At 50.5% G+C, this 26358-nt stretch overlaps 2 protein-coding genes across 4 annotated transcripts; one reads left to right on the forward strand and one right to left on the reverse strand.

The window, feature by feature from the left end:
- Positions 1-4742: 4742 nt before the first annotated feature.
- Positions 4743-12001, reverse strand: TRIM72 (tripartite motif containing 72). 2 transcript variants are annotated; one of them, XM_032842674.1, is made up of 7 exons: positions 11883-12001; positions 11082-11478; positions 8176-8271; positions 7859-8089; positions 7363-7385; positions 6364-6482; positions 4743-5357 (listed from the first exon to the last, which is right to left on the reverse strand). In XM_032842674.1, exons 2-7 carry the CDS (start codon positions 11469-11471, stop codon positions 4783-4785), a joined length of 1434 nt encoding a protein of 477 aa, XP_032698565.1. In that variant the 5' UTR covers positions 11472-11478; positions 11883-12001; the 3' UTR covers positions 4743-4782. The 2 variants fall into 2 exon arrangements, with proteins under 2 accessions (XP_032698565.1, XP_032698566.1); XM_032842675.1 differs by having other exon boundaries at positions 11874-12001.
- An 8894-nt stretch (positions 12002-20895) lies between these two features.
- LOC116858042 (apoptosis-associated speck-like protein containing a CARD) lies at positions 20896-22246 on the forward strand. 2 transcript variants are annotated; one of them, XM_032842581.1, is made up of 3 exons: positions 20896-21217; positions 21495-21548; positions 21890-22246. In XM_032842581.1, the coding sequence occupies exons 1-3, from the start codon at positions 20947-20949 to the stop codon at positions 22144-22146; spliced, it is 582 nt and encodes a 193-aa protein (XP_032698472.1). In that variant the 5' UTR covers positions 20896-20946; the 3' UTR covers positions 22147-22246. The 2 variants fall into 2 exon arrangements, with proteins under 2 accessions (XP_032698472.1, XP_032698473.1); XM_032842582.1 differs by lacking the exon at positions 21495-21548.
- The last annotated feature ends 4112 nt before the right edge of the window (positions 22247-26358 follow it).

A 26358-nucleotide genomic window follows, 5' to 3' on the forward strand; every position in this document is an offset into this window, starting at 1 on the left:
TTAAGTAAGCAATGCCACATTCATATAGTGGAATACTATACAGCAGTTAAAAGGAGAAGGTACACTTTACATATTACATGGATAGATCTCCTAACTATACGACTAAATGAAAAAACATGTTGTAGAATATGTCATGTTTATGAAGAGTATGATATCATTTATATAGAAAGAAAAATATAATACTATGTATTTTCAGTGGAACATATATGTACAGGAAGTCCCAGCAAACTACTCCCCAAACTGACAACAGATATTATTTCTGCTGAAGAAGAAAAAGAAGAAATTAGGAATGGGTGGGGGAGGGAAACATGGTCAGAGAACATTCCCCTTATCTGTAAGATATTATTAAGTATATTTGTACATCACTAGGCTCACCCATCCCCCCAATCCCTTCCCTCTAAAACCCTCAGTTTGTTTCCCGGGGTCCATAGTCTCTCATGTTTCATCTCCCCCTCTGAGTTCTCCCCTTCGTTTTTCCCTTCCTTCTCCTAATGTCCTCCATGCTATTCCTTATGTTCCACAAGTGAGTAAAACCTTATGACAATTGACTTTCTCCGCTTTACTTACTTCACCAGTATAATCTCCTCCAGTCCCATCCATGTTGATGCAAAAGTTGGGTATTCATCCTTTCTGATGACTGAGTAATATCCCTTGTGTATATGGACCACATCTTCTTTATCCATTCATCTGCTGCAGGGTATCTCAGCTATTTCCACAGTTTGGCTATTGTGGGTGATGGATATTAAGGAGTGCATGGATTGCATGGAGCACTGGGTGTTACATGCAAACAATGAATCACTGAACACTACATCAAAAATTAATGATGTGAAGGGGAGGTGAACAATGAGAGACTATGGACTCTGAAAAACAATCTGAAGGGTTTGAAGAGGTGGGGGGGTGGGAGGTTGGGGGAACCAGGTGGTGGGTATTAGAGAGGGCATGGATTGCATGGAGCACTGGGTGTGGTACAAAAACAATGAATACTGTTGGGGCACCTGGGTGGCTCAGTGGGCTAAGCCTCTGCCTTCGGCTCAGGTCATGATCTCAGGGTCCTGGGATCGAGTCCCGCATCGGGCTCTCTGCTCAGCAGGGAGCCTGCTTCCCTCTCTCTCTCTCTCTCTCTGCCTGCCTCTCCATCTACTTGTGATCTCTCTCTGTCAAATAAATAAATAAAATCTTTAAAAAAAATGAATACTGTTATGCTGAAAATAAATTTAAAAAAATGATTAATAAAAAAATTAATGATGTACTGTATGGTGACTAACATCACATAATAAAAAAATTTTAAGTATACTTGTGCATTTTTAAATTTTTTAAAATAATTTTAGGAATTCATATCCCTGAGGGTCTAGAAGGCTAGATCCACATCGCCAGTACAAATGCAGAAGTTTGTGGACATCTCTTGTTTGATCTCAAAAATTTTCATCAATTCTGTGCTCCATAATAGGTTTGTTTTAATATAAAACTGTTTGCAATGTTTACTTATGGCTTAAATTATAGAACTTTTTCACCACCACTACCATCAAGAATAATAATAATCTTAGTATAAAGTTGATACTCCAAGGGGCATCATGCACTAATGGATTCAGGTCCTTCATGGCTATACCATCATGTTCCCAGAGGCAACTTGAACCTCAGGGATAGAGGCAACAGAACCAGAGCATCTGGGTGGCTCAGTAGGTTAAGCATCCACCTTCAGCTCAGGTCATGATCCCAGGGTCCTGGGATCACCCTGTGTGATCAGGGAGCCTGCTTCTCCCTCTGCCTCTGCCTCTCCCCAACTTGCTCACTCTCTCTCAAATAATTGTTTTTTAAAATAAAAAGCCTAGTAGATCTTGAGCTATGAGGACAGATAAAATATCAAATAACAGGCTCTCAATAAAAGGGTTTTGGGGGGTCTTATTTGTTTGTTTGTTTGTTTGTTTGTTTGTTTTTGCAGTGTAGCATGGCCCTGGCAGGTGCCAGTTTGTTCCTGTACACAAAGAAGTCAGGAGGTACAGGAAACCTCTCAGCAGCTGGTTGCTCTGGGTTCTTAGAGTCTCCATGAAGGGGAAGGACTAAAGGAGAAGGTTCTGGTCTTTGGAGGCATGGGTGATGGAGTAACCTGGCTCTGTGCTCCCATTTCACCTTCCTACATCACCAGGAAGATTCTGGATTGTTCAGGTGGCCAACATCCAACAAGGAACACTCTGACTAGGCAAAGTTTGCCACAGACATGTCCCATCATGAAAACCTTTGCCTCAGGGACCCCACCTCTCTCACTCAGTCAGCCATAGGCAAGATCACAGGGTCGTTTCCCTCAATGCACACAGCTCAAGCCAAGGTAACTTTATGTAGAAAGAACCTGCAGCAGCTGTGAAAAGAAATTTTCTTGACAGAACTCCAACAAAGGGGAGCAAAGACTGAGGGCAGCAGCTGAAGAGCCATGAAATCCATCCCTACACCTTGTGCCAAGCATAGCTCCCGAAGCCAGCTCCCAAAAATGACCCAAACACAGCAGAGACACAAAGGTGGGCCCATACTGGGACACACAGGGCTTTCTGCACAGGCAGCTTGTAGAGAAGTCCCCACAACCATCAAGGACACTTTCATCCAAAATTCCCTCCCTCTCTCCTTCACTCAGGGTCAGACTGGCATTACAATCTGACAGCCCTGTTTGCTCCCACATGGGCATCTTCCCTCATTTAATGAGGGAATCCTTGACATTTAATGCTGTTTTGGCACCTGTTTCTCAGAGCACCTAATTCTTCAGGAAGGGGCTTTGGGTTCTTGGATGTCGCCAGTCCGTGACAGGGAGGACATAGGAATGCACCTTGTAAAGGTGAGCTGGGGTCTAGAGAGGATAGGAAATCGTGTGAAACAGTGTTTTAGGAAATTCCTATAGGATGAGTGGGAAACAGAAAAAAGCATTCCTAACAGAGTTATGTGGTGTGGCGACACGGACCCCGAGAGGTCAGTAGGGCCAGAGTGTAGATGTGGCTGGAGAATAGCAGGGTGTCCCAAGTGCTGAGCCAAAGATCTAGGGCTTTCTCTTGCAGGGAACACGGAGTTGTTGAAAGTTTTGAGCAACCAAATCCCACCATCGCATTTGTGGGTTGTTGTTTTTTTTTTTTAATTTTATTTATTTATTTGACAGAGAGAGAGAGATCACAAGTAGGCAGAGAGGCAGACAGAGAGAGAGGAGGAAGCGGGTTCCCTGCTGAGCAGAGAGGCCGATGCAGGGCTCTATCTCAGGACCCTGAGATTATGACCTGAGCCAAAGGCAGAGGCTTTAACCCACTGAGCCACCCAGGTGCCCCCACATTTGTGTTTTTGCTAAGATGAGATGGGTCAAGACTAAAAGCCAGGTGGACAATAAGAGGTTATTAGACCTAGCAATAGGTCACTTGTCTCTTCGCAAAGATTTAATGGGGAAGGAATCTGAATATAACCGTCTCTATTAATGCTACTGAATTTTACAACCAAATACCCTTAGTGTCCAAGAACTATTCCTCTGGGAGACACAGCCAGGAATGCCCCCCAGCCAGACCTTGAGGTCTTTCCTATCCTACCCACACCTTCCTTTCACTCTATCCCCCAAGAAAATTCCCATACTGGCACCTGTTTCCAGGAGTTCCCATGCCCTTTCACACATCAGCAGCAGCATGCTGGCACAGAGAGCAAATGGCCCCATACCGTCACCTCTCGGATAGGAGAGACAGCAGCCTCCAGTCCCACCTGTTTGAGTCCCCACAGGCCTTTCCCTCTAAGGAAGAGGAACTGTCACTCTGGGCCTCAGTGGTAACTCCAGGGCCCAAGAAATGGGCCATTAAGCTAAAACCAAAGAAGGTGTGAACCAGTGAGTAAGCAGCGAGGGGCCAACCCAGGAGAAGCGGGGTCGATGGGGGAGGACTTCTATTCTCCACGAGCAGCAGGGCCCAGGCTGGGATCCGCATCAGGTTCTGTCTCTGGGTTGGCAGCTTGGGGGATTACTTCAACGTCCAAGACACGCAGTAATCATACTCCAGAGGCGAAAGGAACTAGTTAGGGGTCAGTTTATTCACTCAGCATGGTATCTGGCAGTTTTTCAATGGCTGTTGAATCTCCAGAGGAATACAGTGTGGGTTTTCTATTCCTGCGAGCCGAGAGCTATCTGATAACTGTGTAATGGACAGCTGACTGAACCGACCAGGGTCCAAGTCCGGGGTTCTCCAAGTGATCCCACTTGTAACCTGCAGCAACAGCATGGCCCCAGGAACTTGTAAGGAAAGCAAACTTTTGGTCTGCCCCCAGACCTAGCGAACCAGAAACACAACACTCTGCTTCAACAAGTCACTGTCACATGCTTTGAAAAAGTTATTTTGATGCACGCTTAAGTTGTAGAACCATAAAGGGAAAGATCTTTCTGTGTGGTGAGTCTGGACCCTACACACACGCCCCAAGGCCACCAGTAAGGAGGGAAAAGGGGCTCTTTGCTCTCCAGAGTTCTTCAGTTCCCGCCACCCCAACCCCCACCCCACCCCGACCCGACCCCTGACCCTTTTCACTCCTTCCCTCAACTTCAATTTCTTCCTGGAACCCTTGGGCTTCCTAGTTCCCAAACTGGGGTTTCCTCGCTGACCTACTTTAGATCTCCCTCCCCCACACCCACCCTAACCCCTCCAACCCCAAACATCTCAGAACTCTTAAGAGTCTCCAGTCCCCAACCCCCTACGCCCTGCCTTCAGTCCCAACAGCCCCTGCCCGCCCTGCCGCCTTCCAGGCCTGCAGGATCCTGCAACGCTCCCCAGCCCAGCAGGCGGCTCAGGCCTCCTCGCCATCAGCCCCCACAAGGAGCAGCGGCTGAGCGTTTTTGCCCTTGTCGTGCCAACACACGTCGAAAAAGGGGTACACGGGCCCGGGCAGGCGCTCGTGGAAGGCAAAGAGCAGCTCAAGGGCGTCGGCGTCACTGGCATCATAAAAGGAGAGGACTCCGTCGGCAAAGCTCAGGTAGATCCCGATTCGCGTCGGCCGCCTCTCCGCAGTGCGCAGGGCGCGCGGCTCTTTGGCCTCGATGTGCGCCTCCAGGATCTTGCCGTCCCGCAGCCCGATCAGCCAGAGGCCTTGCGAGGGCACGGCGTGCAGCCGGCCGCGGCGGCTGGCCTGGGCCGCAATCACACCGAGGGCCCAGTGCGGCTTGTCGCCCACCTCCACCTCCCAGTAGTGCTCGCCGTCGGACAGTAGCTGGTGCGCCACCACCGCCACAGCCTTGTCGAACTGGCACGGGTCCTCCCCGGCCGGCGGCGCCTTCTGATCCGAACACTCCACGCGGCGGCCAGAGGGAGACAGCACCAGACTCGGGTGAGCTGTGCTCGGGTCAAAGGTCAGGTCCTTCATAACTGCGGTAGGGGGGAGGAGTGGTCAGGCCCCTGCGTTGTCTGCCTACCGCAAGCTCCTCCCAATCAATTTAGGGGCCAGCCGGTCTGCCCTCATCCCCCCAGCATCTTTGAGAGGTGAGCCCCTCTCTGCTTCCTGCCCTGGGCCAAAGACTGGATGTCTCTGAGCTTCAGTTGTCTCTGCTGAAAAACGAGGCCATAACTGCCTCCTTCCAAGGTAGGGAGGATTCCGTGGATACAGGGCATGTAAGTCTGTAGCTAAAGCCCAGGTCACAAAGCAGGAGACAGGAAGCCTGGTCCTAGGCCAGCCCCCACCTCGCCCAGCTGTATGACTACAGTCAAGTCGTCTTTTTTTTTTTTTTTCTTTTTAAATTTTATTTTATCTTCTCAGTGCTCCACGATTCATTGTTTATGCACCACACCCAGGGCGGTCAAGTTTTGAGCCAGTCTCTGGGCCTTACTCTTGCCTTGGATAAAACAGAATCCCCTCCCCTCCCCGCCCCAGGGCAGTCAGGACTATACCAGCCCTGTGCACATGTCCTGGAGTTCTGTAACTAATGCCACTTCACTGTGACCTAGCTCTCAGGGGTGGCCACCAGAGTCACTCTCTGGCTTAGGCCCAACCCCAGGGCACCAGCTCTGCACATCCTCAGCCTCCAGCTAGCAGCCATGATCATCGCCTCCATCCAGCGGCAGCAGGAACTGACCCAGGATCCCACAGGGCTCAACCCCCAGGCCCCAGCCTCCCTTGCTTGCCAACGGCAGCAGCAGCTTCCCGGCAAGCAGAGTCCTCCCCACATCAGTCACCCATCCATGAACCCCATGCCTCAGAGTTTCTTCTCTGAGCACATGTTACAAGGTGCAGAGCAAACACCAGAGGTAAAGGAGCAATGGGCACCTCCTTCGATGACCTCCCAGCTGGGACTGAGAGGTCTCTCTTGTGTAGTCAGGACCTCCCCTCAACCACACGGTGACAAACACAAACCCGGAGACAGCCCCTCCCCCGTACCTGGCATCAGAGCCCGGAACATCTTCCTCCACACCTGGAATTTGAAGTCATCGGAGATGACCGGCAACTGGATATCCAGCCGGGCAGGTGGTGGTGATTCTGCCAGGATCTTCTGTAGCCTGGGGGGCGGGGAAGTGGGGGCAGGTGTGTGTGTGGAGGGACTTCCTAGAGGAGGCATGGCGCAGGGGCAGGGCACAAGGTGTTACCCCAAAGAGAGGAGGACTGGGCTGTGGTGGAGTTCCAGGATCTCTCCTGTGTCACCCCTGGCTTAAAACTCTGTCAGAGTTTCCCTTTGGAAGGATGAGAAAGTTCTAGAGGGAGATGGTGGATGCCACTGAACTTAAAATTACATGCCAAAAAATGGTTGAGATGGCAAACTTTACATGGTGTATATTCTACCACAATTTTTTACTTACTTACTTATCTCTACACCCAGTGTGGGGCTCAAAAGTCATGACCCCAAGATCAAGGGTCACAGATTCCACCGACTGAGCCAGCCAGGAGCCCCCACCAAAAAGAAGAAGAAGAACCTTCTGTTGGGATAAGGGCCAGGCTCCTTAGCCCTTCAGTTTGACCTCACCTCCCACACTGGCTTCATCCTCTCTCCCTCTTTCCAGTCTTGGCTCTTGCCCTTCTCATTGTCTGCTTTGTCCCCTCCCCCAACTCTTCACCTCATCAACTCCCATCACTCCTCCACGGCCCCATGCAAATGTGACCTGCTCTGCGAAGCCTACCCCAGCCACCCCCTTCCCACCAGGGCAGCACTGAGCACCTACTGATGCCTGTGTCCCCGCCCATGTCCATCCCCAGCACCTGTCTGGGAGGTCCCTGAAGATAAGGACCAGGTCAGGGTCAGGGTCATTTCTGTGCTCAACACAAATGCAGGCAGATGGCAGTGGATGGAATGGGGTGTACAGTCTTGCTGCGATTAGAGGGTGAGCCAGCAAGTGTGAAGACTAGGGCAAGTTGGGAAAAGGGGCAGGGCCAAGTGGATCTCACCTGCTGGTCACCAGACAGTATTTCTGGAAAGAGAGAGAAAGAGATGGAGGTGAGGCAGGCAGGGGAGACACTGGGGACTTCTGAGGATGGACGGACCACCAGGAATGCTAAGTGGGGGGTCAGGAAGAATCAGAAAGAGCCAAAAGGAACCCAGAATTTAAGGCCAACCCTAGCCCTTTACCTCTGTGTGAACTGTAAAACCGTACTCCCTTTCCTCAAGAGACCAATTCCACCGGGTAGATGATTGTCCAAATAAACACACAAACCTATAATGTCTATGATATGAATGATGACCACTTAGATTCAGTGTCCTTGTGCAGTGTGCAACCTCAACAACCATAACAGCAGCCCCAGGGGCCCATCCCTCTCCGATGTGTGACCCAGCCTTGTCCCTGCCCCTCTCTGGACCTCAAAGTCCATGTCTGACAATGGGATGAGGTCTCTAGGCACCAAACCCTGGCTGAGAAGCAGAGAGGGTAGGTCACCCAGTGCTCACCATGAGGAACTCCGTCTGTGGCTTGTCGGCCACCTCCTCCAGGACTTTCTCCATCTGCCGTAGCTGCTCCAGGTAAGAGTTCAGGCTGCCCAGCTCTCGTCTCAAGGCGACCCCCGCCTCACTCCGCACACGCTCTGCCTCCCGATCCAAGGAGCCCTCCAGCGCCGCCAGGAACACCCGCATCTTGCCCAGCTGATCCCCGACAGCCCCCCGGAACTGACGCACCGTCTCCTGCAGGAGCAGACAGGCAAGAGCACTAGGCTAGGAGCCCCTGCCCGACGCCTGGTACCCAGGCCCTGCCATGCTGAGCCACTCACCTCCACCTCCAGCAGCTGGTGCTCCAGCACAGCCACACTCTTCTCCTTGCGCATACACGCCTCCTGCAGCTGCAGCTTCTGCTGGGGCAGTTGCGTCTGAGGGGCAGAGGCAGAAAGTGACAGGGCTGCCCCGCCCCACCCGCCCCTCCCTAGGCCTGCTGTCTCTGGCTTGGCCTGAACACCAGCTCTCTCCCAGTCAGGTGGGCATCTCCCCACTCCCCAGACTCATGGGCAGATCTCTGGGCCCTCACCGGCACTGGTCCCGATGGCGAGAACGCCCTACTCTCCCACTATTTCAGGAAGTCCTCCCTGGCCTCCCATCCCTCATCCCACACCCTGCGCAGTTAGCACCCTTAGCACAAGTCTTTGTGAGGGTGACAAATGCAAATGCGGCTTGGTGTCCTCCAGCAGAAGGGTAAAGCACTGACCCAGAAAGCCTCTTGGGGTCAGTGTGGGGTGTATGAGGAAGAAATGCAACCTCCTGTCTCCTGGGGCTTTACCGCATCCTTAAAAGCAGAACAACAGCAAAACACCCCAGTAAGCCTTCCTGCCTACCCAAGGGCTATGGGGGCAGGCAATTTAATGAAAATGTCTGCTGTGTTGGGGCAGCTGGCTCTTTCAGTGTGCAACCTAAGAGATCTCTCTCTCTCTCTCTCTCTCTCTCTCTCTCTCTGCTGTGTCTACCAAACACATTTGTGGGGGGATCCTACCATAGACCTGCCAGTTCATGAGCCCTGAAATGCAGGTGTAGGGAAACTAAGAGCTCCTGCCGAAGTCACTCTTTGTGGGAAAACTGCATGGCCCTGGAATCAGACGGTCCCAGGCCCACCTCCATGGCTTCCAACCTCGGTTTCGTCTTTCGCAGAATGGAAGCAGTCTTCCTCCCCTCACCCATAGCTGTGACAGTTCTGTGACCTCCTCCCTACTCCCCCTAAGGGAAACGGAGAGACCCTCTGGGCTCTGCCTGCAGATGAGTCCCAGTCTTAGCAAATGCCCCAGGATTAGCCCAGCCTGTCACAGGACAGGGCGGACCTGGTGGCTCTCAGCATGGAGCCCTCAGAGGTTCAGTAGCAACAGGGCTAAGCCATGAGGAAGAAGCGTGACGCCATCCTGGCTGCACAGGGAAAACTTGACCGCTGATGACCTCAAGAAGTTCAAACGGAAGCTGGGGGAGGAATCACTGTGCCAAGGCTTTCAGAATGTCCTGCAGGGGCCACTCCGGCAGCTAGAGTCCCCACAAGCTGGTTGCCCTCACAAGCGGTGAGCACTACAGCTGGGGCTGTGTAGGGATCCGAACCCAAGGCAGTCACGCTGTGCGACACTGGCACTCAGGAGGATGCAGCTCAGTTTCGGGGGGTCGCATCAGTCCCCCGTTCCCAGCACATCCCATTCGACCACTCTTGAGTCCTGGTACATGGTCTCTGGACCCAAGCCCTCTTCATCGTCAAGGACCCAGGCATCCAGCCCAGCCCCAGCCTTCCTGTCTCCCTCCTCCATCAGACCCTTCCTGGGTCCCTTCTTCAGAATTCCTGCCAGCCCTTCCCTGTGTCTTAGGGCTGGGGCTGATTCGGATCCTGGAAGAATGTATCCCACCTCTCTGCCCCCTCAGGACTCCTGGGTCACCTGGTGCTCTGTTCCATGTCATGGACTCTATTCCCTCTTCGCAGATCTCTCTCTTGGGCCCAGACTGGGAGTCCTGGGGTTACCAGCAAAGGTGAGTCTCGGTTGGAAAGGCCCCTGGAAAGAGGAAGCTTCTGCACTGGTCTAAGAGCCACTAATCAGCACTGGGCAGGACTGGGCAAGGCAGGAGGGGGACAGAATGTTAGGCTGCGTCCCTGGGAGAGTCTGGGGGCCTCGAATACCCGCCTGAGGACAACGGTCTACCCTCTTTAGAAGTCTGGGGGCGAAGCAGAAGCGCAGTACGCTGATGTTTGTGGCTAAAGATAACCCGCAGAAGCCCACCCCACTCATCATTCCTGAGAAGCCAATGGCGGCTTCACTGCCCGGGTTTAAGGACGGTTCCCTGCCTCCAGAATCCACCTTGCCCCTCTCCCGCACCTGTCGTTTATTGTTCCCCAACCCCACAAATGCTTCATGGCAGACCTTCCTGGGCCTATGTAGACACATACTCTCCCATAGCTGCATGCCTGTGACTTGCCACACGTCTGACATGAACAAGCCAGTGTGTGTGTGCGTCTCTATTCACTAATCTCCGGGTATCTTTTCTGAGCACCCGTGAGAATCGCAAACCTTGGGGTGAGCACAACTGTGTGTTGGCTCTGTAAGCAAGCGTTCAAGACTCCCAGCTCCATCCAGAAAAACAGGTGGATTTGGGTCTCGGTGCCAACCTGGGCCTGCGTATAGAGGAGCGTTTCCAGACCTGCCTTGCCCTCCCCGCCGGATGCGGTACGCACAAGTTCGGCAGCTCGGAGGAGAACGCTGGCTCAGCGAAGCAGCTTGGTGGCCTCCACCCACACCGCCCCCCCGCCCGCCCCCAAGCCCCGCCCCTCTAGTTCCAGCTTCCCCGCCTACACCCGCGGAAGGGCCGCGACTCGCCGGCCCAGACACCTGTTCTCCTCCCGGCTCAGCTAGCTCTGCTGTGCAGCGGCGGCCCCCGCTAAGCCCGGAAAACCTAGGTTGGGGCCGCAGCGGTTTCCCAGGGCCTGCCCCTGAGTGCCTCTTCCAGGCTCTCATCTCCGCCAGGCTCCTCCTTCAGCTCGTCTGCCCCGATTCCCCAGCGGCCTCGCCCAGCCCGCGTCCGCCACAGCTGCAGGCGCCCCTGGCCCTGAAGCGCAGAATCCAGGTCAATGCGGGGACCTCCGGATGGGCCAGACCCCGCTTCCGCCAACAATCCGGTCCCGCCCCGGTTCCCCCGCCTCCGCAGGCCGCCGGATCGATTCCCGCACCTTGAGGCGCGTATGGGCTTCGGCGGCGGGCAGCAGGCGGTGGCCGCGGTGCGAACCGAGCGAGGCACACACGCCGCACACGAGCGCTCGGTCCTGCTCGCAGTAGATGCTGAGCGGGTCGAGGTGCTCCTCGCAGTGGCCCTGCGGCACCTGCGCCAGCCCCTCCACCAGGCGCGCCAGCTGCAGGTTGGTGTTGAGCGCCTGTGGCCGCGTGAGTGCCTGGCAGCACGGGCAGGGCACAGTGCCGTCCGCCGCCGGCTCCCCCGCCACGCGGCTCAGGCAGGCGCGGCAGAAGCTGTGGCCGCACTCGGCCGTCACCGGCGCGTCGAACAGCTGCAGGCAGAGCGGGCAGGACAGCTCTTGGTGCAGGAGGCCCGGCGCAGCCGACATGACGGTCCTGAGTAGAGGAGGGGTCATTCAGGGAGGCTCGGTGGAGAGCCCCGAGGTAGGCCCAGCCCCAGTCCCAGACAGGAAGGATCCCCAGCCTATAAAGACCTCATTTCTCATACAGAAAAGGACTCTGGTTCTGCACAACGCGGAGGGGGGACGCGGTTTCGATCCCAAAAGCAGTCTCAGCTGCATTTCTCAGCTCCAGCCCCCCAAACAGCCACTAACAGGGACCTTGTCTCAATCCCAGTTCCTAAACAGGATCCAGGTTGCAGTCCTTCCCTTGTCTTAGCCCCAGCCTCAGCCCCTGCCCCAAATTCCCCAGAGCCCCCACCGCTGCCCCTCTACCTCTCCAGGATCCCCAGGCATCCCCTCCCCCCATATATTCAAGCCCACAGGACCCACAGAACTCACAGGTCTGGTTGGAGATCTTAGGCAAAAAGAGAGTCCTGGGAGGCCCACTCAAGGTCAGGCCCAAACTTAGCAGGGTCAGAGCTGTGTCTGAAAACAGGCAAAAGGCAAACAGCAAGCTCAGAGCAGAGTCGGGGGTTCACAGGCGCAGCTAGCAGTGGACCCCACTGGTGAGGGCACAGAGTGAATCACAGACAGACCCTCCCAGGCTGTCTTGGCCCCAGGACTATATTTAGTCGTCCTGCCCACCCCTTTCCATCACTTCTGGAAAGCGTTCTAAAAGTGAGGACTGAGTGGTCATCGGACAAGCGTCACATGTCAAGGCCACCTGTCCTGGCCCATCCACTGGCCCCTCCCTGGCTTAGCCTGGAGCCAGAAATTACAACAGCAGGGAGACCGGGCCTCTCAAGTCACAGAAAAGACAGGAACACGATTGGGAGGAGTGTCTCCTTTCTCCCCCAACCCCCAATCCGCACTCTCCAGCCTCCCCCTTCCCTGCCTGTGGCCCATCCCCAGTTTGTCACCCACTTATTCACTTACTCCCCAAGTTTCTGGCTCTCCAAGATCACACTGACCCTATTAGCTCCACCAGCAGTAGAACAGGACCTGCTCACTCCAGCCTTGGCCTTTGGGCTTGCTGGCCCCTCGGCCTGGAACACTCTTTCAGACATGGTTTCCATCCTCCTCTCCCTCAGATCTTTACCCAATGTCACCTTTTCAGTGAGGCTTTTCCCAACTCCCTGATTTTAAATCTCACATCTCCCTTCCCCTGCCCTATTTTTCCCTATAACATTTATTACCATCTGACAAGCAATATTTTACTTGGGTTTTTTTGACTGATTCCTCCTACCAGAACATAAATTTTATACACTGCTTGTCTCCAATTTAGAATAAAGCATGTGCACACTACAGGTGCTCAGTAAGTACTCAGTGAATGAATAAACACACAAGGTCACTGAGTCCTCTTTTGGCCTCTCAGCCACCTTTCAGCTTTTCCTGGATTTGTCCGTTTCTCCCTCCCTCAACCACATTCTGCCTGTCTTAATCTGAGTTTCTGCTTATGTTTCAGAAACATGAGGACTTTGGACTCTCTTTTTGCCTCTCTCTTGGGTTTTTAATGTCCATTCTTATTAATTTTATCCCAAATGAGCACATGAGGTGTTCTGGATCAGAGACAGTCTTACTAAATCTCTCCCAGGAAATAGTAAATGTCTGGCTCCTTGTGCCCTAGGATGATGGGATAAGAGCCAAGTTAATTGGCCCATGACAGTAGCCAGATACCCTACAGAGGATCCACAAGGAAGAATTCCTTTCCCTGATTATCGAGGAGAAGAAATCAATTGCCCCTATCCCCTGCTTAAAGATCTTTTTTTTTTTTAAGATTTTATTTAGTTATTTGACAGACAGGGATCACAAGTAGGCAGAGAGGCAGGCAGAGAGAGAGAGATCACAAGTAGGCAGAGAGGCAGGCAGAGGGAGGGCGGGGAAGCAGGCTCCCCACGGAGCACAGAGCACAGAGCCCGATGCAGGGCTCCATCCCAGGACCCTGAGATCACGACCTGAGCCGAAGGCAGAGGCTTAACCCACTGAGCCACCCAGGTGCCCCCTTAAAGATCTTCTTCCTCCAACTCTTTGGCAAGTAAATATATCTCCCCAGGAGCCAGATAACTCCCTACACGTCTCAGCTCAAGTCTTTGGTTTTGCTGTTTTTATCCTGTTTTGTTTTTTTTTAATTTCACAAAGATATTTTATTTAACCCAATGTATCCAAAATATTATCATTTGACATGTAACTAATATGAAAATTACTAATGTGGAGCACCCATCTGGCTCAGTTGGTAGACCACACAACCCTTGATGTCGGGGTCATGAATTTAAGCTCCATGTTGGGCATAGAGCTTACTAAAAAAAAATACTAATGAAATATTTTACATTCTTTCTTTCATACTTAGTCTTTGATATCAGGTGTGTATATTACATTGAGGGCACATCTCATTTCAGACTGGCCTCATTTCAGGTTCTCAAGAGCCATGTGTTGATAGTAGCTATCAAATGGAAGAGCACAGCTCTATAATCTTCATGATCTTATAATAGATTAATTTTAAGATTATCTTATTAAGCCTTGTTGATTTTTTTAAAGACCTTATTTATTTATTTGACAGACAGAGATCACAAGTAGGCAGAGAGGCAGGCAAAGTAGTGGGGGGAAGCAGGCTCCCTGCTGAGCAGAGAGCCTGATGTGGGGCTGGATCACAGGACCTTGGGATCATGACCTGAGTGGAAGGTAGAGGCGTTAAACCACTGAGCGACCCAGGCGCCCCAGCCTTGTTGATTAAATATAGATTTGCTCGCTCGTGCTTGATCAAAATCCTAGAAAAATGTGAATGGGGGTTGGGGGAAGAACTCAGTTACTTAAACAGAGCATTCTTGTATTTATATACAAAAGTTATATTTATGAACTGAACCTCCCATTTGTTTTTGTTGTGTGGTTTGTTTTTTTTTTTTCTGGTAACTTCTCCTACCCTCCCTCCCAACCCATGCTTTTTTTCTTCTTCTTTCTTCTTCTCCTTCTTCTTCTTCTTCTTCTTCTTCTTCTTCTTCTTCTTCTTCTTCTTCTTCTTCTTTTTTTGTTAACATATAATGTATTATTTGTTTCAGGGGTACAGGTCTGTGATGCATCAGTCTTACACAATTCTCAGAGCTCACCACAACACATACCCTCTACATGTCCATCACCCAGCCACCCCCTCCCTCCCACCCCTTCCCATTTCTTTTAATAATTTGTTAAATCCCAAAGCAGTGTCTAGATAAACAATGACTTGCATCCCAAAAGCATGAGTAAAACCTAAATATGACAAGTCTTCGGACTTGTCTCCAAGTTCTGCAGCTCATTTCTTCTTCTTCTTTTTTTTTAAAAGATTTTATTTATTTATTTGACAGAGAGAGAGAGATCACAAGTAGGCAGAGAGGCAGGGGGAAGCAGGCTCCCCGCTGAGCAGAGGGCCCAATGCGGGGCTCGATCCCAGGACCCTGAGACCATGACCCGAGCCGAAGGCAGTGGCTCAACCCACTGAGCCACCTAGGTGCCCCTCATTTCTTCTTAAACATTTGAAGCTCTTGCATGTTGCATGCTGGCCCACTTAGGAAGCTTCCCCAGGCTTCCTGGCACCTTTGGGCTTAACCTAGGAACCTTGTACACACTATCATGATTTAGGCCTCTCAGGAAGAGATAAGTCTTATTATTCGTTTGGATCAGAGCCACTGGCTACACAAATGACTAAAGTATTGAAAAAGTCTCAGGAAGCCCCTAGAGCTTTTTACCAGAACCCTGAGCAGCCCAGGGAGGTTTGATTTCCATGAAAAGGAGGGAGTGGGGATGACAGCATATCTGGAGGCGGTCTCTGAAACCACAAGCTACCTTACTTCCACTCAGAAAGTCAATGTGCTGAATGTTGATCTCACCTGGAGTTTCCATCACTGCCAGGCTGAGGCTGAAGGCTTTGGTCAAAAGGAGTGGGTGCCCAGGACAAGGGGGTGACAGTCAACTCAATCTCTCCCTGTGCATGGGCCAGATCTCACCTCTGACCCATGGGAGGGACACTGGTTGTCGACAGCAGGGAACATATCGAGAAGGAAGTAAGGACTTGGGTTGCTAACCCTAAGATGAAGCTCTCTTAAGTCCCCGCAGCCAGGGCTCAGAGGGGGCAGATTTTGGCTTGTCCTAAGGGAGAGCTTCCCAATGGCTAAAGTCGTAAGTGCCATGGAAGGTAAGAGCTCCTTGTATTGGGTAAATGCAGAAGGCAGAATTCCTCCAATCAGGGCCAGAGCAAAAGCAGGTCCTGAATGCTGATGTCACAAATTCATGTTGCGTACACCCAGGAAGGTTACCTATCTCTCTGGACTCCAACTTCTCGAGCTACAACATGAGGATAAGTAGGAAAATAATACTATCCCTTAGGGTTGTTATGAGGATTAAACCAGATATTATATTAAACAAACACCAGAGGCAGTGTGCTGACACCCAGGGGCTTAGGGGGCAGTGACTGCCACCACTAGGCTCAAATCTTGACTCTGCTCTTTCCTCATGTGACTTTGGGCAAGTCACTTAACCTGATTTTCTCAACTGTAAAATGGGAACCATGTAAGAATTTTTATTAAGACTCTTAGATTGGGTGTGCGGGGTGCCTGGGTGGCTCAGTCGTTAAGCATCTGCCTTTGGCTCAGGTCATGATCCCAGGGTCCTGGGATCAAGCCCCACACTGGGCAGGGGGTTGGGGGGGGCGGTCCTTGCTCATCAGGGAGCCTGCTTCTCCATCTGCCTTCTGCTCTCCCTGCTTGTGCACTCACTCTGTCTCTCTCTCTCTCTCTCTGTCAAATAAATAAATAAAATTAAAAAAAAAAAAAAGACCCTTGGATTGGGGCACCTGAGTGGCTCAGTTAGTTGAGCATCCAGCTCTTGATTTCGGCTCAGATCATGATCTCGGGGTTATGAAATGAAACCCGACATCAGCCTGTGCTCTCAGCAGGGAGTCTGCTGAAGATTCTCTCTCCATCTCCTTCTGCCCTTCCACTCCGCTCCCCCAGCTCACTCATGCACTGTCTCTCAAATAAATCTTTAAAAAAAAAAAATTCTTGGATTGTTATGAAGATTCAGCAAACTAATTCATACAAAACTCTTATAACAATGCCAAGCCCATAGGAAATGTTCAATAAATGTTGGCTATTGATATTATTACAATTACTATTACTAAGTATTCCAAGGAATCCTACCTTACTCTGTAAGGTAAATAACATCATCCCTTACTTCAGAGACTGGGAAACTAAGGCTCAGAAACTTTAACAAGTTTAACAAGTGACAAATCACCTATCTGTTCCAACCATTTCACCATTCTTAATCCATTTATAACCTCATAAACTCATTTATAACCTTGTAACCACCCAGCATTGTTTCTATTTTACAGGAGGCCACGAGGGACAAGATTAAGTGGCCTGACCAATGTTCTAGAGATCTGTGGTCTTGGCTGCAGAAGAAGCAATCTGGTTCCAACGATCAAGGGTTTCTTTGGTTAGGTGGGGAGAAGCACACCCAAGAGGCATCTTACCACCAACAACAGCTCTGGCTCCAGTCCAGGGGCAAGGGTGGGCCTGAAGTAAAACTTGAAAGTTCTTTCCTTGCCAGGGATCAAAGTTCAGAGCTCTGGGCACTCCCCCCCAGAAAAGGAGGTGTTGAGGGAGAAGGGATTATCATGGCTTCCCAGAGAGCTGCCCAAACCTCCTGTTCCCCACTCCCCCAGATGAAAATCACCCTGGCAGTGTCCAGGAACAAGTAGGCTCTGCCTCTACCTCCCTGATTTTGGCCAAGTCACTGCCCTTCTCAGGGTCCTGATTCCCTACGGGCTGATGAGGTGAGCACATTCATGTTACAGAACACAGACCCAGCGAGGGGCTGTGACCTCCCTAAGCCACAGCTAAGAGGATCTGGGAATCAAATCTGAGTGGGGCTGATACCAGTCAGCTCCTTCCTTTCCCACTATTCAATCGTCTTCTGAATGTAAGTTCTAGAGCTTTCTGCAAAGAGGAAGAAGTTAATGTTATCATTACTCCTATTGTAATATCTACCCTCCTAAGATGTTTGTGGACAGTCTGGAGGAGGCATAAATTTCCATATACATAATCTCTCCAAGCCGTTGGTCAATTTTCAAGGAGGTAAGGATGGTGGTTGGAATTTGGGCCTAGGGATCAGATGGTTCAATCTGTGTTTCCTCATTTACTACCATTGTTGGCTTCGAGAGTAATTTCTGAAAACCTCAGTTTTCTCCTCTGTAAGGTGGGATAATTAACACGCCTCACGGGGATGTCAGGAGGTTTAAATGAGATGCATGTTATGTTATGTTATGCACATGCCTAGAACATAGTAAATTCTAAAGAATGGAAACTGTTATTACTACTATTACTGTATCCCACCAGCACTTACCACGTGGGTGAGCATCTAGTAGATCCTTAATACATGTATTTGGAATAAAATAGGGGTGCCTGGGTGGCTCAGTCCATTAAGCCTCTGACTCTTGACTTTCGCTCAGGTCATGATCCCAGGATGGGGAGATGAAGCCCCGTGTCAGGCTCCACATTGGGCATGAAGCCTGACTCCTGATGAATGTTGGGACAAGCAGTAACTCATCAAGCCAACCAGAAGGGAAAAGAGAGCAAGCAGAGGACAGCTGCCACTTATGGAGGGAAGTCCAGAGGCTAACAGGGTCGAAAGTGTAGCTAAGGAGGTTGGCAAGGATCTTGAAGGCCAAGCCAAGGAGTTGGACTTGATTCTGAGGGCACTGGAGAGTCACAGGTTTCTGAGCAGGGAAGGAGTAAGGTCGATGTGTGGGGTAGGAAGAGGTAGCCTGTCGGCCACAGTGTACAAAATGAACTAGAGATTCTAAAAGGATAAAGACCAGTGAAGAGGCACAATAATAAACTGCCATAAGCCAAGGAACATTGGCTATTGGACCACAAGTGCCACCCATGGTGAGGATGTTGGCACACAACACACCCAGACCACATGGGGCAACATGAACAAGGATGGGGAGTGAGCCCTGCCACTACCCTTGCTGGGAGCTCTTGAATACAACACGCTGCAGGTACCACGGCCTCATTTATTCCTTCATTTAGCAAACCTTCACCGCACACCTCCTACGTATCACTCTCTTGATGTCGGGGATTCAGCAATGAACAAGACAGACAAGGTCCCTGCTCTCACCAAGCTCACATTCTGATGGGCGATGGATGTCCAATAAATGAATAAATAAATGTGGATGTCAGGAGCACATCAGCAAAAGGAATGGTAATTGCTACAACCCAGCTGAACTGGAAAGATGGGTTCCCAATACCCACCTAGGAAGGAGAGCCCAGATTCAAACTAGACACTGTACAGCTTCAAACCCAGTCTTCAAGCACCTGGCAGCTGCCTCTTCGAAAGTTTGTATGTAAACCAAGCCCTCCAGTTACTGGTATCCTCCCTTGAACCACAAGGTGCCTTCGTTGTTGTTTTTTAATTTAAATTCTAATTAGTTGATATATAGTTAAATATTGGTTTCAGGAGTACAGTTCAGCGATTCATCATTTACATGTAATGCCCAGTGCTCATTATAACACATGCCCTCCTTAATACCCATCTCTCTCCATCAACCTTCAGTTTGTTCTCTCTCATGATTTGCTTCCCACAAGGTCCCTTCATTCATTACTGATTCCACCATAGGCTTGTTCTAGATGCTGTGGATGCAACAATGATCTGGACAGACACAATTTACAGACTGGCAGGGAAGACTGATGCCAAGCAAATCCACGTAGTTACAGTCCAGTCACAATTGCTATGAGAGCAGGGGTTATGAACTAGTCTGGGAGGAATTCTAAACCTGCTTGGCCAGAGGAAGTGACAGTTAACTGGAGACCTAAAATCTCAAGAATTTAGCAGGCCAAGAGTAAGGGAAGAGATTCTCAGGTCAAGGGAACATGTTGAAAGGCTTGGAGAGGGGCACCTGGGTAACTCAGTAGGTTAAGTGTCTGCCTTCGGCTGGGGTCATAATCCCAGGGTCTTGGGACAGAGTCCCACATCAGTGGGGAGTCCACGTCTCCCTCTGCCTGTCTACCACTATGGTCTCTCTCTCTGAAATAAAATCTTTAAAAAACAAAACCAGAAAAAGGCTTGGAGAAACAAAGTAGTGTTGCACATTTGAGGAACTGAGAGGCCAGTGTGGTTGAAACTCAGAGATGGAAGGAGGACAGGGTGTGGCACAAGACAAGGCTGCTGAGGTTCACGAGGGGCCAGACCAGCAGGGCCTTCCCAGACATGTTAAAGGCAAGTTAAGGATTCTGGGCACAGCTTGGGCTCCAATGCCTACTCATGCCACCTTTCACTTGCTCTTCTACATCAAGCCCTCTGGGCCCAGAGTGGCTCCATAACTTTCCCTCCAGTCAAGAAGTTTCATAAGTGTCTCTCATCATCATTTCCCCAGAAATTCAGCTGCTGGGACCAAATCCTGGTTGTCCCAGGAAGTATCTAGCAAGGTTTCAAAAGGCATCAGGTACCCCATATTATGCTGGAATATTAAGAATATTAAGTGGATAAGTGGGTGTTATGATACCATTTCACAGATAAGGAAACCGAGGCAGAGAAAGTATACAACTTGGGCGCCTGGCTGGCTCAGTTGGTTAAACAACTGCCTTCAGCTCAGGTCATGATCCCAGAGTCCCAGAATCGAATCGTACACCAAGCTCCCAGCTCCACAGGGAGTTTGCTTCCCCCTCTGACCTCCCCGCCTCTCATGCTTTCTCTCTCTAATGAATAAACAAAATCTTAAAAAAAAAAAAAAAGTTGTGTAAGGTTTTGAGTGAGAGCGAGAGAGAGTGAGCGAGCATGCATGAGCAAGGGTAAGGGACAGAGAGAGAGGAATAAGCAGATTCCTTGCTGAGCAGGGAGCCCATCCCAGGGTCCTGGGATCATGACCCGAGCTGAAGGCAGACCTTTAACCAACTGAGCCGCCCAGGTGCCCCTCTACCCTTTTTTTACATCTCTTTTCTTCCCACTATGTGGAATTTGGTAAGCTACACGGTTCTGGCTGTTAGAATTCTATGATTCTAAGATTCTAGGACTTGTGAGAGTGGATGCTAAGGTTCAAGGAAATGTGGACATTATAGTTTTCTAGAACTTCAAGATTCTAAATCTTGGCACTTCAATAAACCAGGTTCCCCTGGTCTGTGGTCATTACTGCAAGCCTGGAGATGCAGGCACTACCCTAGAAGGCCCTCTGTGGCATCTCCCTGGTCCCACCCTTACACATCAGCTGCGGGATGCAATCTGGGCGCCCCCCCCCCCCCCATGGCCAGGCTATTGAGTCTGGAGACCTGGGTGGGTGGGAACCAATGGGATAATCAGGGTTCCCTCTGCCACAGGCCTGGGGCAAAGGCAGGAATCCGGAGAAGGCGGGGAGTTCCAGGTCCCGCCCCAGAGCAGACTTCCTGATCTGCACACATCCCGGGTGAGCGGGTGAGCTAGAGCAGCAGAGGACCCCAGAGCCATGGGGTGCACTCGAGACGCCATCCTGGATGCACTGGAGAACCTGACTGCAGACGAGTTCAAGAAGTTCAAGCTGAAGCTACTTTCAGTGCCTCTTCGCGAAGGCTATGGGCGCATCCCACGGGGGACACTGATGTCCATGGACGCCATGGACCTCACAGACAAGCTCGTCTCTTCCTATCTGGAAGAGTACAGCGCAGAACTCACCATGATCGTGCTGCGTGAGATTGGCATGCAGGAGATAGCAGAGCACCTGCAGATCAACTGCAAAGGTGAGCTCGCCCCCTACACACTCTGCAGGGGCCACCTCCTATACCCCCTCACTGCACCAGCACCCCCCCAAACTTGCCCCCCCCAACACTTGTCCCTGGGGTTCTTTCACTTCCTGTTCCTCCTACCCTCTAAAATTACAAAAGCTTCTCCTTCTGGGAAGGGAGGTTTCCTGTGCTTGGCCCTGAACTTGGCTTCCAGACCAAGGGGCCCCTAACCCCAGAGAGACCAAAGATATGGTAAGACTGGAAGGGGACCACTTGACTAATTTCCTTATAGGCCCCGCTCCAGGGCCTGCTGGGACCCAGGATCACCAGACTGGAACCAAGCCAGGTGAGGCCTCCACTCCCAACCTCTCAGCCACACCCCATCACACCCCATCAGCCTGAAACAAAGCAGCTGTGTCCCACAGCCAGGAACAAGGGGAGCAAGATTGGGCCCACCCTTCCCACCCACCTACACACTCCTTGGGCCACACCCATGGGGGGGGTGCTGGTAGGAGGGAGAGAGAAACAAAGTTCTACTCATCCCACTGTATCTGTAGTGTGGGTGGGCTGCCCACCTTGAGCCCCACCCCTTAAGAGTTAGAGCAATTTCTGAAGCAAGCAGTGCTGGAACAGACGCCCGTACCCACCCTGGGGAACTGGCTCAGGGGCTCTCTGTTCTGCCCACAGCACCTCACTTTGTGGACCAGCACCGGGCAGCCCTCATCACACGCGTCACAGACGTGGAAGGGGTGCTGGACGCCCTGTACGGGAAGGTCCTGTCAGACGGGCAGTATGAGGCAGTGCGGGCGGAGTCCACCAACACAATGAAGATGAGGAAGCTCCTCAGCTTTGCTCCAGCCTGGGACAAGACCTGCAGAGATCTGCTCCTTCAGGCCCTGAGAAACACCCACCCCTACCTGGTGGCAGACCTGGAGAAAAGCTGAGCTGTCTCCCACAGCAGCAGCCCCACACGGAATCTGGGGCAGTTCCAGTCCACTCACCCAAATCTGACTTTTTATATACAATATATGAAATGCCAGCTTGCACTTGTGTGTTTTTCCTACTTCGAGCCTGGAAGCACAGGCAGAGCTAAGCTTCAGAGACAAACAGCGCAGAGGCCGAGCAAAGCTCTACTTTCACTGCCTGTTCCCAGGGCAGCAGGTTCCCCACTTTACCCTCAGTCACCCCAGACTGGCCCCTCATTTACCATCTGACAGCTCCTCCAGTGCACCCATAGTTAGCCCTGGGGCCAAGGTCTAAAACATATGTGCAAACATATGTGCAAAGGGTCTGGAACTAACAGGCCAGCTTTGTCAGGTATTTGACAACAGAGAGGGGTCTACGTGGCTTCACTTTCACTTAGGAAAAAAAAAATTGTAAAATTAGACCACTTTTCAGAGGGAGAGACAGAGTATCCTCTAAATAAAGAAGAGGACAAGAAATCAAGTATCCTCCTAGGGTTTCTTCTGGCCCCAGCACAGCCTTGGGCAAGCCTCACTACTCCCTCTGCACCCTGCCACCCACCTGGAGGAAGGGGTTATAGGTTATACTTTGCCCACAAAACAGACCATTCTAGGAGCCATTTATTCTCTTGGTTGAATTTTTGCCTCAAGGGATATAGATTTTTCTCCAGAACAGCACTTAAGGAGCCTTTGCAAAGGCTGCTGGGGAGCCAGGATCCTAGGATTACATCCTCCATACCCTTTGCACCCAAAATTCTTCCTGGCCTTGAAGCAAGATATGGTTTGGTAGGCAAAACAATGGGCAGGCACACCAGCCCAGCTGTCCTAGTCTTAGGGGGTCAGATCATCAGACACAGAGGATTCAGGTATGTGGGTACATGAGTGGTTCTGTGCCACTCACAATGACACCCCAGTTCACAATGAACAAAGCTGTGTGGACTCCCTCACCCAGAGGACACAAAAACTAGAAATGTGGTGTTTATGCTTCCCATACACTCCCTTAGGGGTGTACGCACAATATTGAGTCTACAAAAAATTTCCCTATCCTCATCTACTGGATCACCTGAGCAACAGGAGAAAACAGGTAATTTGCTACAAGAGAAAGCATCAAAACAAGGTCACCCACTCATCACATGGGAGTAACTGCTCCTAACGCTACTTGGGATTCCAGGAGGAAAGCAGAGCTTTCCAAAAGCAGCTATCAGCCCTACCAGTTTCCTGTAGGCTCATCAGTTTTTCGTTTTGTTTTGCTTTGTTTTTAAAGTTTTGGGGGGTTTTTTTGTGTTTTTTGTTTTGTTTTGTTTTTATTTGACAGAAAGAGATCACAAGTAGGCAGAGAGGCAGGCAGAGAGGGGGAAGCAGGCTACCTGCTGAGCAGAGAGCCCGATGCGGGGTTCCATCCCAGGACCCTGGGATCATGACCTGAGCCCAAGGCAGAGGCTTTAGCCCACTGAGCCACCCAGGCGTCCCTCATCATTTTTTTTTAAGGTTTTATTTATTTGAGAGCACAAGCACACATGGGCAGGGCAGAGAGAAGCAGGCTCCCCACTAAGCAGGGAGCCCAATGCGGGACTGGATCCCAGGACCCTGGGCCCATGACCCCTGCCAAAGGCAGACACTTAACCAACTGAGCCACCAAGGCTCCCCAGGCTCATCGTTCTTTAGCCAGCCACCCCACAAAATAAATGCTAATGCTCCCCATTCCATATTCAACACTGAAATGTTCTGTTCTTATGTCACTTATATGCTCTGCAAGGACCTTGCCATATCCAAACTGAAGGGGTCTTCCTTTCACTATTTCTGTATCTTGACATGGAATCACCTTAACTAGCAAACAATACATCCTAACATGTTCCAACAAAGCACAGATTTAGTCAGTCTTGGGGATGCGAGCTCTTCCACCTGACTTCTAAGACTAACATCCAGGCGTGCCTGGCTGGCTCAGTCAGTGGAGTGTGTGGCTCCCTGATCTTGGGGTTGGAGTTCAAGCCCCATGCTGGGCATGAAGCTTACTTAAAAACAAAGAAAAAGCAGACTAACATTCAAGACTAATGTTGCCTATGCTAGCTCTTCCAACTTACACGCAATCACCTTCTTTCAACTTCACTGCTTCCACCTGGCTTATACCTAATGTCTCACCCACAACAGGTTCTCCACCTCTAGTCTACCTTTAAGGGCTGGAGTGACCAAAACAGATAGGACAGCCTTACTTCTAACATTAGGACACCTCAACTCTTTCAGCCCAACCTTTAAGGACTCCATCCAACCTGTCTTCCTTTAACATATCTCATGATTCCAGCAATATTTGCTCACACCCCATTCCCGAGAACATGCTGGTCCCTTAACTCTGGACACCTTGAAACCTGTCCTAGAGTGCCTTATAGGCATGCTTTTATCTGGGTTCCAGTGGTATTTCCCAGGATTGCTGTGGTAAAGCAAACCTTTTTGGGTCTTTTACATAGGGCTGAGCCCTAATAAAAAGGCAGCTTTTCAACCTCTTAAGTGCCTTGCATGCAAAAAGTAATAAATGGGGGCACCAGGGTGGCTCAGTGGGTTAAAGCCTCTGCCTTTGACTCAGGTCATGATCTCAAGGTCCTGGGATCGAGCCCTGCATTGGGCTCTCTGCTCCGCAGGGAGCCTGCTTCCCCCTCTCTACCTACTTGTGATCTGTCAAATAAATAAAATCTTTTTAAAGAAAGGAACAAATGGTACTACTGTGTATCTCCAATGTCTTAATTTTTTTTTTAAACTCCACATGAAGGGGCCCCTGGGTGACACAGACAGTTAAGCCTACCTTCGGGTCCTGGGAGAGAGGCCCGCCTCAGACAGGAGCCTGCTTCTCCTCCCTCTGCTCACTTTCTCTTGTTCTCAAATAAATAAAATCTCTAAAAAATAAGACTTCACATAAAACTAATGATTCTCAGATGATGAGGCCTTAGCTAATACTTTCTTGCCAAGTTATCCTTAAAAAGAGCAGTTACAGGAACACCTGGGTGGCTCAGTCAGTTAGTTTCTGCCTTCAGCTCCAGTCATAATCCCAGGGTGTTGGGATTGAGTCCCTAAGTAGGCTCTTTGATCAGCAGGCTCCTTGCTCTCTCTGCCTGCTGCTTCCCCCTTCTTATTCTGACAAATAAAATCTTAAAAAAAAAAAAAGTTCAGTTACAAAACCCAATGCAGTCCTGAAGCAAAAAAAAAAAAAATGGCTCTAATAAACTGTTCCCTAGGTTAAAATTTTGGGGGGCCTTTTTCCCTTGGGGAGATGACTGGGGGAAAGGGAGAAGTGAATTTCTTTTTTGCATTATTTCTTTAATTTTTTTGAGAGAAAGCACAAGCAGGGGGACAGAGACAAAGCAAGAGAACCTGAAGCAGACTCCACACTACGCACAAAGCCTGACACAGGGCTCAGCTGGGGGCTCCATCCCAGATCACCACCTGAGCAGAAAGCAAGAGCCAGATGCCTAACCAACTACACCACCCAAAGTACCCCGGGAGAACTGAATTCTACCTAAGTCTTTAAGCACAGCACAACACAGTGGTCAAAGATAGTTCTACAGCCAAAGGGTATCAACTCAAATCCCTGCTCCACTTCACATCAGTTATGAGCCTTAAGGCCAGTTTGTGCCTCAGCATCTCCATCTATAAAGTAGGGATAACAGCAACCGGTCCATCAACTAGTACACTTCAGTCCAAATATCTCCACTAGGATGTTTTGATCTTGAGCTCCCAATGGCTTAACATATATAACACTGGAATCAAATTTTTCTCTCATCTCCAAGCATCGTTAAGACTGAAAAAAGAACAACAGGGGTACCTGGCTGGCTCAGCTGGTGGAAAATGTGCCTCTTGATCTCAGGGTTTTAAGTTTGAGCTCCATGTTGGGTGTAATTAAAAATCTTATTTAAAAAAGGGGAAGCGGGATGTCTCAGTGGCTCAGTTGGTTAAGCATCTGCCTTCCACTCAGGTCAGGATCCCAGGACCCTGGGATGGAATCCCACATCAGGCTCCTTGCTCCAGCCTGCTTCTCTCCCTCTGCCTGCCACTCCCCTTCCTTGTGCATGCTCTCTTGTTCTGACAAATAAAAATCTTAAAAAAATAATAGTATTACTGACCCCCTTGCAAATTTGAATATGCCCTACCCAGTACCATGCCTGTTATTCTATCACCAGAACAAAGAATTTTTAAAAAGAACAAGAG

This window comes from Lontra canadensis, unplaced genomic scaffold, assembly GCF_010015895.1.
Source record: "Lontra canadensis isolate GAN:19392208 unplaced genomic scaffold, GSC_riverotter_1.0 scaffold132, whole genome shotgun sequence".
Taxonomy (NCBI): Eukaryota; Metazoa; Chordata; class Mammalia; order Carnivora; family Mustelidae; genus Lontra; species Lontra canadensis.